The sequence below is a fragment of the Cynara cardunculus genome (genome assembly GCF_001531365.2).
Source record: "Cynara cardunculus var. scolymus isolate 2C chromosome LG 16, CcrdV1, whole genome shotgun sequence".
In the NCBI taxonomy this organism is placed as follows: domain Eukaryota; kingdom Viridiplantae; phylum Streptophyta; class Magnoliopsida; order Asterales; family Asteraceae; genus Cynara; species Cynara cardunculus.
Window position 1 is genome coordinate 2,054,717 of NC_037543.1, and position 14,488 is coordinate 2,069,204.

General features: G+C 36.1%; 1 protein-coding gene across 1 annotated transcript; it reads right to left on the minus strand.

Annotated features, from left to right (window-relative positions):
• Positions 1 to 1,206: 1,206 nt before the first annotated feature.
• Positions 1,207 to 12,935, minus strand: LOC112529778 (ribosome biogenesis ATPase RIX7-like). The gene is made up of 16 exons (XM_025141180.1): positions 12,718 to 12,935; positions 11,369 to 11,490; positions 11,189 to 11,277; positions 10,744 to 10,779; positions 10,471 to 10,558; positions 9,904 to 9,946; positions 9,701 to 9,801; positions 8,876 to 8,940; positions 5,702 to 6,198; positions 5,391 to 5,439; positions 5,020 to 5,148; positions 4,281 to 4,849; positions 2,794 to 2,932; positions 2,434 to 2,502; positions 2,191 to 2,310; positions 1,207 to 1,320 (listed from the first exon to the last, which is right to left on the minus strand). Exons 1-16 carry the CDS (start codon positions 12,933 to 12,935, stop codon positions 1,207 to 1,209), a joined length of 2,448 nt encoding a protein of 815 aa, XP_024996948.1.
• Positions 12,936 to 14,488: the final 1,553 nt, after the last annotated feature.

Sequence of the window (14,488 nt, forward strand, 5' to 3'; positions counted from 1 at the left end):
TGACACTAGTATTATCTAATCTCTAACTAATGTGGTTAATTTTCGGGTCCTCTTGTTAAATGACCTTCTGTCACGTTTATTTTAAAACCGTGACCTTTTGAGTTTTTCTGAGTTCCGACAGGTTTAAACAGAAAAAATGTCACTTCCATACATAAAGATGCCTAAAAACCTGTCTTAAGGTCATGGATTAAAAAAAACTTGTTAGGATGTCATTTAGCTAAGGGGCCGTTTACCCGAACGTTTACCCGGTAAGAGTGAATACTCTCAGTTACCTTTCTAGGTAAGATTCTAATTCATTAAAACGGCATCCTATGTAACAACTTATCAGGTAAGCGCTAATCAGGTAAGAGTTGTCATCCTCATTTACCGGCTAAACTCTCGACCCGTGTCATCGCTCTTACCGGGTAAGATTCTCGGTTTTTGTCATGTTCATCTGGTAAGGTAAAAGCATCTCCAACAAATTCCCGAAAATAGAGATTTTGGACATGTTTTTTGCTTCAACAGATTGTCCAGAACCTTTCTCCAAGATGGAGAAAGTAGGGGAGAGTGTGTAAAATTCTTCAAATTTGGAGAACACCCCAAAAATAATTACAATGAGATAGAAATATTATTTAATATATTTCCACCAATAGAAAACTTCGAAGATACATATCAGATGAATGAAATATTTTAATCATAAAATCAATGTTCGTAATATCCAAAATGGAGAATCTCGTGGAATCGAATGTATTTTTGTTTTCGAAATTTTGGAGATAGACAATGGATGATAAAATTCTTATTCAAGGTTATGGAGCAAAACAGTCTCTTTTAGAATGTTCTTATAGATGAATAGCCAACTGGTTGGGTCGGGCTAATGAAAACAAACATGTGAAAAGATAAGCAAAATTGAAAATACATTTTATTTATGTTGCAATCTGTGTTTTTATGTAACAAAGCAAAAGAAAAGAAAAGAAATCCTATTCACTTTGAAGAGGGTCTCTTGTATACAATCCTAACCATCCATCCACCTGAGGTGACCCAAAGTAACCATTATAACCCTTGTTATATACTACTTAGGGAGGTGAGGTTTTTGTATGCTAAGCCAACATATAAGTGGTTAGATTGAAGAAGGGTTCATAGGTGGTCTGTTTCAATTACCTATATGTATGTACATATTATATGGAACAACTCTAGAGGTTTTTAAGTAAGGATAGGAGGTGATGAAACTTACAGGAAGTAAGTTAATTGCTCCTTTTTCCTTGAACCTCCCTCCCCGTATAGATCGTTCCATTGCTTCAGCTCGCTCATTATTGATCCCTCCGCTGCAAAACTAGCCGCAACCTGTAAATAAAAGTTAAACGAGATCAGTAAATACACACTTAATCATATATGATTAAACACATGTTGCGTTGACTTGCACGTAGCGGGCGGGCGACCTTCTCCGGTCGCGCTCACTACGTCTCCCGGATGTGTTTACTGGGTTGTTTGTTTACCTCTTAATAGTTCCATTAAGAGGTGAATCTTGTTTGGCAAAAAAATGTCTGCTTCTTAATGGTTTTAAAACCTCTGAATGATTTTGTATCATGGATCTCCCTTAACCATTAAGAGCCCTAATTTCATTGTACATAATTACCAAACAATTATATTTTATTTTGCACTATATACTGAGAGTCTCTTAATCATTCTGCACCAAATCATTCAGTAATTACCAAACAACCCCTTATATATGATCTTGAAACTTCTCGCCTTCTCGCAAATTGATCCGACTTCTTGTTTGATCCTCCCTCTATATATAATATATATTCCTATACAAATTTGTTTGTTTTTTCAAGTGCTAGATCTCTAGAGTTCAGGATACCGCTCTGAGGGTGTTTTTGGTACGTGGGACGGGATGGGAAAAAACTTGTACCATGTTTGGCTAAGAATAAGAACAAGGCAAGATCTGAGTAGGACAAAAAGCATTTGTTTTCTGTACCACCAAAAACGGGTGGAACAAAAATTAGAGAGATTAAGGCGAGGCCTTTGGACTCCTCTCGTTGCCGGCTTGAATCTCCTTGAGGTCACAGGGGATTTTCATGGCTGTTATCTTCAGGGCCCTATGGGATTAGTCGAGTTGTGCGCAAGCTGGCTTGGACACCCATAGTTTTTGGAAAAAAGAACTCCATCCTCACAGATTGTATGTAACTAAAGCAAGGTAGAGAGAGAGAGAACCTGGTTTTTGGCTTCCCTGAAGTCCTTCATGTTGAGTGGCCTGATAGTTATTACCCTTTGCTCGGTAGTTTCTTCTGGGGCTTGAGAGTCTTCACCATTCTCAGCTTTGATCTTTTTCGCCTTCAATTTTACAAACACCATTTGTCAGCTAACTTATCAGCTAGTTTTACATGAAGCAAAAAGAAAATAGAATGATGTACATAAAAGAGAATCGACTGGTGTTAATCGTTTAAGAATACTTACAATATCCTTTTTTCTCTCTTGCTGAATCAACTCTCTAACTGGTCGATAAGCAGCAGTTGTACACAAATTCTGTATTTTATGCAAAGACCTTTGTTAGTCACGAGTTTGGATATTTACCGATTGGAGAGCCCAGTGGTACCTAGGTTGCCAGTACAGCCCCAACCTCAGGAGGTCAAGGTTCAAACCTCACCAGAGGTAAAGAGTAGTCTTCTAGGAGGTCAAGGTTCAAACGTACCAAAGGTATATAGTACCTGGGTTACCGGTACAACCCAGCCTCTAAGGAGGTCAATGATTCAAGCCTCACCAAAAATGGGTGAGCAGTGTGTGCGAGTATTTGTTGTATATAAATATCATATATACCTTCAAATCACTTCCGGTATATCCATCGGTCATGTTGGCAATCTCTCTGAAGTCCAATCCTTCATCGACTCTTTCTTTGGCTAAAAGAGTTCTGAAGATCATTTCCCTCTGCTCTACAGATGGTAGGCCAACCATTATCCTATTCACCAAATAGGACACTTCAATTTCATATTCTAAATTGCATTTCCAAATAAAAACACCGAGTAGTTCAGCAATATATATATATATATATATATATATATATAGAGAGAGAGAGAGAGGGTTCAAACGAGAATAATGACCAAATAAAAGAACATGAAAACAGCCAAATCACATGCAAAATCATATGTGATTTCACACTAACAGTCAACGCAAGGGTGTGCAGGCGATGTAGCCTACGACCTCAGGTCGCGGCCAAAGTCGCGTGAATCACATGTGAATTTTCACGTGATTTTAGTGTAAATCACATGCTATTCGATCGTTTTCTTATTATTTTATTTAGTTACTTTCTCTGTAAATACATGAAGTGTGTCAGAGTCCAACATGACCTGAAATAATTGTATTCAAGGACTTCTTAATCACTATTACTTATACCATTGTAATATCTAGAAACAATCGAATCCAGGCACATGTTAAGAAAGGTTTTGTACGTATTTTCTAAAAACGTATTATTAAGGATATATGTTTTTGAGAGGAGGGAAGCTAAATTTCCAAAAGGGAATGTTATTATTGTTTAAGGAGTAAAAAGAAAAAAAGAAATGTGCTACAACAAAATCGGTTTTCAAAGACATCAAATATGTCTAAATGTCTTAATAGACCGCTTTATAGAATTTAATTTTCTAGGACTAAACAATTGTACATAAAGGTGTTACAATAATCTCAAGTCCTATAGCCTATTAAGATGTGTGTGGGCGCGTATGTGTGTGTGTGTATATATATATATATATAGAGAGAGAGAGAGAGAGAGGTGTTTAGGGGAAACCCTAAAAAAATGAAAAATTGAGGAATACACTTATGATCATTCATCTGGACGGTATGCGCCGCACATGTCCATACATGTAATGGAAGTTGTTTTTTGGTTTTTATGCACATGTGCATACCGGACAAATTACTTGTATGCATATGTGCATATTGTCCAGATGAACGGTGGTTATCAGGGTGTTTCTTAGTTTTTCATTTTTTTGGGGTTTTCCTGTGAACTTCACCCCATATATACACATATTTGACATCTTATATATCTGATTATGTTGTAGTGATAGATGAGAGTTACGGACTGAGGGTTTATTATGATGACAAGAAGGTAGGACCTCCATTTTGGAATATAGGAGTTTGATGCATAGTTTGAAGGATCAATGTAACACCCTATAAGCTCAAAGCAGCAGGCTGACTCAATAACCTTCAAAAACAATTTAAAACTACGATAAAAGTTTTTGGTAACCCATAAATTTGAGCTTATAAGGAGTTTACAAATCTACTTTTCTATCCATATGAGAGGTTGTTACAAATACCTTCTTTCAAAACGCCGGATAATTGCTTCATCAAGGTCAAATGGTCTATTGGTTGCAGCAAGAACAAGAATTCTTTCACCAGATTTCGATAGAAGCCCGTCCCAGTGAGTCATGAACTCGTTCTTTATCTTCCGCATAGCTTCATGCTCACCGCCTTTTGATCGTTGGCCCAACATACTATCTACCTCATCCACGAATATAATAGTCGGCGAGACCTTGGCTGCAAGAGTGAACAAGGCTCGCACATTCTTCTCGTCTTCACCAAACCACTTTGAAGTAATGGTGGACATAGAAACGTTAATAAAGCTTGCTCCGGCCTCGTTAGCAATGGCCTTGGCTAGCATGGTTTTCCCGGTTCCCGGAGGTCCGAATAACAGTATTCCTCGGCATGGTTTTAGAAGACCTCCGATGAACAAGTCGGGTCTTCGAAGAGGTAGCATTACGAGTTCTTGAAGAGACTCTTTGACCTCAGTTAAGGCACCGATATCGGCAAAAGTTACACCAACCTCGTGTGCTGGTATCACTTCGGGCCTTATCCGTTTCTCGAATTCATTGTCGGGGGGAACTTCCTGAAATTAAGGTTGGTTTCGAATTTTTACTGGGAAACATTGGGATGGGGCAAGAAAAACTCCAAAATCTTTAATTTTTCCTATTTTGAAGATTCTGTTGGAGATACTCTCATCCATACACGGATGGGGGCACCTTTGTAGTAACATTTTTGTGAATGTTAAAGACTTACCGGAGCTTTTGCGGGTGGGGGGGCAACGTTATCAGCGTTCTTAGGAGCCGCAGCTTCTGCTTCACCAGGAGCTGTGGTTTCAGGTTTTGTTTCTGATTTCGTGCCGACAACATCTTTTCCCGTTTCATCCTACAATCAATGTATAATGCCCATAATAAAAATGAAATTCCCATTTTAAACCGTCATTAAATTAAAGGCCTTGGGCTTCTCCCTATAGGTTGCTGGTTCGAGTCACCTCTGGGCCACTTGAGATTTTGCCTGCTGTTACCTTGAGGGCCTCATAAGATACATCGAAATACGTACAAGCTACACCGGACACCCACGATTACCAAAAAGAATTGCACAAATTGAGCACCAACCTTTGAGGGGACATTTTTTACACCTCTAACTTCATGGAACAGACTCAATCCATTGGCCAAACTGCTCCATTTTCAAAGATAAAAGGTCAAGCAATAAGCAAACATTAGGCAACAAAGGGCATGTTTAAATGAGAACCATATATATTAAGAACTTAGAAACCAACTAATCATGAGTTATTCACGATCAATGTCAAATAATGATATTCATGAATAATCATGCATATTCATGATGAATAATTTATGAATAGTTGGTTTTCATGGTTCCAGAAATATTTATCGTTCCTAAATGAACTTCCCCCGTTCACGTAATATGCTGTTCTTACCTTGCAGCAGAGATGACTAGTTTTCCATTTCTGTAGTCAGGATTCTTGGTATGTGTTAAATGATGAGAAATGGCCGATACCACAATTTCGTCGATGTATTTGCTGAGAACAATTGTGTCAGCTACACATATAGAACCAAGATCATCACAGTCGAGATCATTAGCCGCAAGCACTTCGCTAATATGATTTCTGTTATCCTGAAACTGGATCATCTTCATATCTTCTTGCAATTGGTTCTTCCAACTCACCAGATGGTTTTCCTCTTCAGGAGGTTTGATTTCAATGGTGTATGGGAACACAGAAGTAATCCTGTTATCTACTACATTGTCGTCTTTCTCATGGTCCACGATCCGTGAACCTATGATCAGTATCGGTCCAGACAATTTTTTCAACATTTTCTGGAAGAGGATATATATCTTCTGTGATTTGCCTAGGAACTTCTCAACATCTCTAAGATATAACACAATTGGACAGTTGTTTGCTGTGAACATAAGAACCTGCAAGCGTAAGGAAAAAGATGTGTTCATGCGATAATGTAAAGTCTCATAGCCCGATAGGCCCAATAACCCTCAAATCAATTTAAAACTACGGTGAAATTTATTGGTAGTCAGACAACTTTGAGATTACAAGAGCATCTCCAACATATTCTTCAAAATAAAGAAAATAGAGATTTTGGGTATGTTTTTTGCTCCAACAAATTCTCAAAAACCTTTATCCAAAATGGAGGAAAGCAGGAGAGAGTTTAAAAATCTCTAAATTTGAACACCCAAAAATGATTACACTTTAAAGAGATATTTTTTTAATATATTCACAATTTCATACCAACAGGGCCAGCCCATTACATGGGCCTTTGCATCATAGCCCAAAGCCCCTTCTATATATTAGTTCATGTTCATTTTTTTAATAAAAAAAACTCGACTTGGTCAAAGGAAATAAAGTGTTAAAGCAATAAGAACTTAATTTGGCCAAATAAAAAATGCTTTGATAAAATTAGCCAATGTATGTGAAGATGGAAAAGTGTGTAAAGATGCCGAATCTTTAATAAATAGTGAGCTTTCAAGTTTTGAATTTATTTTAAGTTTGGTTATCTGACATGAGATCTTATATAGAATCAATTTGGTTAGCAAAAAGTTATAGTCAAAAGATATGCTTCTAGATATTGCGATAAAAAAACTTGGAAGGATTGGTTGTTTATTTTAAAAAGTATAAGGACAATAGGTTTGACTTAGCTATCATTGAAGCTAAAGAAATTGCAGAAAATGTTGGAGTTGAACCCGAATTTTCTGTAAAACGTTATCTTTGTAGAAAAAAACAATTTGATGAGATCCCAAATAGTGAAAGACAACAACAATTTGCCTAAGAATCATTTAAAGCTCATTATTTTTTAGTTTTGGTGAATATGGCACTTTCTCAATTAAGAAGTGGATTTGAACAGATGAAACATTTTGAGTCTATATTTGGGTTCTTGTTTGATGCTTCAAAGTTGGTTAAATTGAAAAATGATGAATTAAAGAAATGTTGTTGAAAATTAAGGTTATTTCGACACATGGTGATGATGTTGAATTGTTGATATTGATGGGAATTATTTTTATATGGAGTTACAAATTTTGTAGGGCATGATACCATATGAAGCATACGGGGAAGAAAAGCCTTGGACGTCTATTCAAGTTATGGAGTTTGTGCGGAAGGTGGATATGTTCCCACACGTGTTGCTTGCCTACAAGATTTTGTTAACCATACCAGTCATGGTAGCATCCGCCAAAAGAAGTTTTTCAAAATTAAAGCTATTGAAGTCATATTTGCGGACTACCATGAGCCAAGAGAGGCTTAACTAGTTAGCAACTTTGAGCATCGGAAGGAAGTTTTTAGCAAAGGTTGACTATGATAGATTAATTGAAGATTTTGCTTCACGAAGTGCACGAAGACACCGGTTTAGGTGAATAGGTGATTTTATCTTTGTTTTGTTGTTCGGGGTTTTGGTTTATGTCCCCCTGTTGTAACTTTCTTTTTTTCAATAATAACTGGTGTGGGGATGAGCCGTCTAGCTTGACTAGGTTTCAAACCCTTAAAAAATTTGTGTCTTCTTGAATTCTTGCTTCATTGGGATAGGGACATTTTTTTGGCTTTCCGCCAATAGAAGACTTTGAAATCAAATATTTAGAAAGAAATAATGTTTTATTAGATGAATTAAATATTTTAATAATATAATCAATGGTGTATTCTCCAAAATGAAGATTCTATTGGAGTTGAATGTATTTTTGTTTTAGAGATTTTGAAGTTTATTCTCCATTTTGGTGATTTTTTTGAGAATCTTGTTGGAGATGCTCTAAAAGCTCACAAATCTAATTTTATGTCCATGTAGGACGGGTCATAACAAACTCCGTCACTTAAAATCTTGACTTTGATACCATTTGTAACGCCTCATAGCCTAAAGCAGTTTGACAAATAACCTCCAAATCAACTTAAAACCATGTTATAAGTTATTGATAGCCGACAACTTTGAGATTATAAGAGCATCTCCAACAGCTATGGTAAAATGGAGAAAAAAGGATTTTAGCAAAAAAAAAATTAACAACTATGCTATCTTGTATGCTAAAATAGAGAAAAGAGGAGAAATGTTGCAAAGATCTCTAAATTTAAAGAAATCTCTATATATAGAGAAAGAAATTATTGTTTTATACTTTCCCACCAAAAAGAAGTACTGAAAATAAATGTTTAGGAGAGAGAAATAATATTTTATTAAATGTATTGAATATTTTAATAGTACGGTTACTACTGAGATTGCTAAAATAGAGTAACTCTTGGAGTTTAATGTAACATTTTTAGAGATTGAGTTTCAAGACTATTTTAGAGAAAATATAGCATAGTTGTTGGAGATGCTCTAAGGAGCTCAGAAATCTAATTTTCTATCCATGTAGGACGGACTGTTATAAACTACCCTACTTAAATTCCTGACTCTGATGCCATTTGTAATGCCTCATAGCCTGAAGCAATCTGCCCAATAACCTCTAAATCAACTTAAAACCATGATAGAATTTATTGGTAGCCATAACTTTTAAGTTTACATGGAGCTTAGAAATCTGATTTTCTATGCATGTAGGACAGGTTGTTACAAATAATCATGATTACACCAAATACACATTGTAACAAAGGAACAGAAGGGAGGCATGATACCTTGTATAAGGTCTGCACGAAAAGCTTCTCGTCGAAAGACCAGCTGCTTGTGCGTCTAAGTGGAGCTGAGAAGAAGGTAGTGTCATAGCTTACCAGAAGCAAAAAAGAAATTCACGCTTTTTTAAGACTTCCTAACATAAGACTCTAACAAGAACGATGTTCGAACATGCCTTTCTATATTAATCCAACAATTGCCCGCTCTAAAAACACAAATTCCAAACTGAATTCACTTAAGAGTGCATTTGGTACACAGACAGGACTGGACGGGACTAGAAAGGACTGGACTGACGAGAGTAAGTTAGGCAGGTGAAAGAATTGTGCAAGGTTTTAGGGTTTTAATTTGCCATAAGTAAGTCCAATAATTTACCAATTTTCTCCATCTCTCCGAAGAAAACTGCATTTTTGTATCCAAGTCTAATGTATCACAAAAATGAGAGACAAGTTTTTTCTTTTGTCATGTTCCTACCGAAACCACTTAGTTTCTTGATTCACCATTAATCAAGAAACTAAAATGACAAGATAGTGAGGGTCAATTAATGCTTTCTACGACTTGATCTCTGTCCCTTAATACCATGTTCAACTCTCGATGTAACTTTACATGGAAATTTCCATCTATACCCTATGTTCTGAAAATAAGCTACTGCAGTGTTATCTTTAAGGCCACAAGGGGCACCATGGGATTTGTTGACATATGCAAGATGGCCCGGACAAGGCCATGGTTACCAAAAAAGGTATTACAGTGTCGCTACCTGGAAACCTGATGCATGATCTTTATACCAGATCATATTTATTTTAACATATATGGAGCCCTCCCTAGCTTTTTACCTGGATTTACTGGAGCATAGTTTGCAGAGAACTCATTCATATTAGCTGCAGTAGATGCATTTCTCCGAAGGTTTGGGGGATTCTGGAGAGGTTCGATCCCTCTGTAATTAAATAAAAATAAAGACAAAATAGAACACAACAACCAGTATGCAGGATGCTTAACATTTCAATCAATAGCCAAGTGAAAGTATTAAAAATCAAACCTTGATCCAAAATCAGAAACACTGCTTTGTCTACGTAAGCCCCCTGCAGAACAGCTATCCAATATCAAATGGACAAGAACAAAAGTAAACACGCCATTTACCAACATAAATTAGGTAAGTGTTGACAGAGTAAGAGTTCGGTCTGGGTTAGCGCTGCCTAAGGTACTGACTGAGTCAGAAAGCAACCCCTTCCTTACTGCGTTAGCATCTTGTTCAACATATTTGTGGGTCATAGTGTTGGTAAACAGCATCCCTCCTTACCGGGTAAGCACCTCTTACCCAGTAGGAGGTGGTCGGCAGATGGTAAACTACTGTGACCATTACCAGATACAAGGAAAAAATTCAATGTAATCTTGGATTTTATCAATTTCTTTGTACTTCCTTATCAAGAACTACTGAACTAGAAATATCAACTTACCAGAATGATGCATAATCTTTATACGCACACGATTGAAGGATAAACTTATTCCTCATTTGAGTATGGACAAAATAACACTGATTATCTGTCCCCAGTAAGGTAATGCAATTGAACATGGAGATTGTAAACTTAACAGATAGCTTAAATACCTTTTCGTTCCACTTTGGGTTGAACCACAGATTCCAAAAAGCCAGACATTCGTGCCAAAGTTGTTTCCGATATTGACCTTTTCAAGGACTACAAATACAGTGTATTAGTGGATGGAGTAATCGTCAAACAACCTCATCTTCTCTTTCCAGAAAGGGCATCGTGCAACAGAAAATGCATCCAGTTCATAAATGAACAGAAGAAGATTGAAAAAAAAGCTATTAAACACAATCTAATCCAAGAACATCTGCTAATCAAGTGGTCACGGGGCTTACTTTTTCTTTAGCAGAAGCTCCGTATTTGCTTTGAAGCTACAGAAAACAATGATCATAATCAGTAGAAAAGTACAACGCCATTTTTGGCAACCATAAGCTAACTCATTTTTTAACCATAATCACTAGTCATGTTTGCCATAAGCTAAGTTTTTGATAAGCTACTTTTCAAGTAGCATTTTAATTAGCTCCAGCGTTATTTTCAAAAAAAAAATTCCAATTATTCCCCTTGTATTTTCCCAACTTCTTCAAAATGTCATTGTAGGTCATTTTACAATGTCATCTAGCTTATCAACTAGTTTACTAGTTTTTATTAAACATGACTAGTTTATCGGCTACAAGACAACTTTATTAACCAACGACTAGCATTTATGCTAGCAGCTAGTTTATCGGCCAATAACCAATAGTTTGCCAAAACATTCCCTAAAAAGATTTTTTTGGCACTCACCTTAAGAGAAAAATCTGTAACATCCAGCAATAGCAGCTTGGCTTCAAAATAATGAGCCAAAGCTTTGGCAAGCATTTGCTGATAAAGTTCTTCAAACCCATAACAAGCAAGAAAATTTAGGACAACATTTAAGAGATATATGTTTAAGCAAGACAAATAGAACAAGCCTAAACAACTAACCAGCAGGCCCAGATAACAATATAGTTCGACTTGCAGGAGCGAGGTTCCTTGTGTGCTTAGAGAAGTCGATATTCTTTAAATAAACAAAGGCAGCACTTGTAAGTAAGACCCTTGTCTGCTCACTGTTACAACGGTCAACAAGATAATTAATGTAAACCAAATAAGGAGGTAAATTCAATAATTTTTTAAATGATTTAGATGGTTCCACAGCTTCAATATAAACTTTAAGCATCCATATTAGGACATTGTAAACCACTTCTGTCCAACAATTTTTGGTTCGATGTATACCCATAATTCCATGTAACATAGTACGCTTCCTCCTACAAAGTTATTGTAGTAAAATGGTTTCCTTGAAGTTTGTTATATGATAAATACTGATGTGAGAATATGTGAAACCCCATTAGAGTACATTTGAAGAGAGAAGGGAGGTTCCGACATATATTGAGGAGAAATAATCCAAGTGTAGCTGATGTGGGAACTCCAATGGAGGCTACACAAGCACAGATTGTCCCAGAATGTCGAGAGGGGGCAGGGGCCTGACAAGTACAAATTGTCCTGAACTGTCGATCACCTGGAGTCGTAGACTTCGTTTTGATATCATGTGAGAATATCTAGAACCCCATTGGATTACTCTCCAACTTTAACCATTTGTCTGCAACCTGTACATCTTCCTTCAATGGAACAATAAAATCGAGCTACAAGTACAGTAACATTTAGCCATCTTATCTTTGCCAACCATTTGCATGTACACGTGATGTTAAGTTAAAGATAAATGGAGCAAAATGGAAGAGATCGGATAGGTGTACTTGCTCCAAACTTTTTCCATATTCTAATTTTACTTTCTTATTCACAATAAGGGCATAATGAGGCTGCGACATCCGATACACGAAGCAAGAATATATCTATCCCAAGAATATATTCAGGTATGTAACATACATCCTACCCTTCAAACTCCACCTCCAAGTGGGACATTTTTGGTTTGGTTATGTCATTAAGTTTGCAACTCAAAGTTGCAATAAAAAGGAAAAGTATGCTACTGAAAGAAGATGACCATTTATGAACCATCCATTTCTAAGATATAATCTTGTAATGTACAACCCAAATCAAGGGATGTGAAGTGTGGATCACCATAGACTTAAACTTGACACCTTCAAGGTTGACACAGATCCTCCATATATATGCAAAAAGAAACATCATCCTACAATTGGTTGATATAAAATACATTTTGAATTAATTTTTGGGTCCATCTTTATTGACAATCAATTAGAAGACATCCTAAAAGCATCAATAAATTTAATCAAACCAAAATCATTTTGCAAAATTAAAATTTGCATATGGATTGCCATTACCTGAGGTAATATGGAAATTCATAGAAAGTGACCTTGCTGTCTTTGCCATCGACGATCATACCAAGCATCTCACGCTCCATTGTTTGTGGCGTGAGACCGGTCCCTGATGAATCAGAATTTCCGGTCCAACGATTTACCGTCTTCCCCATTCCAAGCCCAACCCCTATACCGATTCCCACGCTCAATGCCGACACAAACGCACCACGGCCTTGGTCCATCTTTCCTCAATTTCAAACCCTAATTTCTCTTGTCCAAGCAAAAGTTGTCACAATACGAGACAATCGGACGTAGTAATTGACAAAACAGATGATATTGAGGGGATAAAATAACTTACGATCAGAATCCTTGATCTGTAGCTTAAATTTCTTCCGATACCTCCAAAACAGCCCAAAAATGTAAACAAAACTCTGAAAAATTGCACTTATTAATCACAATATAGAGAGATATCTCATCGATATTAATCAAAATTATCTTTCGGAATTAAAACAGAGATCGGCTTCTCTGTCCCTTTATTCGTATACGTATATACTGTCTGCTTTCTCCGACACAGAAATTCTCGATGCTACAAATTCCAGAGACTCTCCGTATATACTTTTCTATATCTATCTATACCTATATTTACAGGTGTATGCATTTGATATATGGTTTCTCGTCTACACAATTTTTTACAAAATTTCCAACACACATAAACACAACGCAAATCATGTTTAGTAATCTGAAAATATCGAAGATAAATGAGCGGATCTCCTGAAAGAACGGTGGTTAACGGCGGCGAGCTGCGGAGATAGAGGATGAAGCAGCGGTGGTAGTTGTAAATAAGAGGGAGGAGGAGCTGCTGGTCAGTTGTTTCCCGCTAAAAATGGCAAATTTTTGAGTAAATTGTGTTTTTAGTCCCTGTGGTTTGTAAAAATTGTTATTTTTACCCTTTTATCCTTATAATTTAAGATTCATTGTTGTTTTAGTTATTATGATTTAAATTTAAGTAAATTACGTTTTCTTTCCCTGTGGTTTGTTAAATGTTACGTATTTATCTCTCTAATTTTGAAATTTCAGTTTTCATCCTTATATTTACAAATCATTGCTATTTTTATCTCTCGGGTTAATTCTTATATTTAAATACGAGGGATTAAAATGAAAAATTATAAATTATAGAAACGAAAACAACAATAAAGTTTAAATAATAAGGACGAGAATAGTAATGATGGACAAACTATAGGGATGTAAACTGTAATTTCGAAACTACAAGGAAAATCCGCAATATTCAACAACCCATAAGAACGAAAAAGGTAATTTACTCTTTCAATTTTAGTGTTAATTTCGTCTGGTTTACAATTCATTGTTGTTTTCGTCACTCGTACTTAAATGTAAGAGTTAGCAAAATTGAAATTTTTAACAAGGGTAAATTGCATGAAAAGTAACGTACTCTAACTTGATTCATATTTTGGATAACGTACTTTCAAAACTTTCATTTTGGTATCTAAGATGTAAAGTTTTAAACATTTAAGTACCCGGGTAACCAGTTATCATGCTGATGTAACGAGTGATGTGGTATCCAACTCAGTATTATTTGCTGACGTGGTTAGTGATATTGATTTTTTAATCTAACATTAGTCTTTTCTTAATCTAAAATTAGTTTTCAACCAATTACCCGAGTGCTTAAATGTTTGAAATTTTACATCTTATATATCAAAATGAAAGTTTTAAAAATATGTTACCCAAACTAAGAATCAAATTAAAATACATTATTTTTTTCATGCAATTTACCCTTCTA

What these genes read in the sequence shown, in the direction of transcription:
- LOC112529778 (XM_025141180.1), bottom strand. Translation starts at nt 12,935, where the DNA reads ATGGACCAAGGCCGTGGTGCGTTTGTGTCGGCATTGAGCGTGGGAATC. An exon ending in GAGCTTCTGCTAAAGAAAAA is followed by an intron (nt 10,559 to 10,743) that starts GTAAGCCCCGTG and finishes CTGTATTTGTAG; the next exon opens with TCCTTGAAAAGGTCAATATC. An exon ending in CTAGTCATCTCTGCTGCAAG is followed by an intron (nt 5,440 to 5,701) that starts GTAAGAACAGCA and finishes AAAATGGAGCAG; the next exon opens with TTTGGCCAATGGATTGAGTC.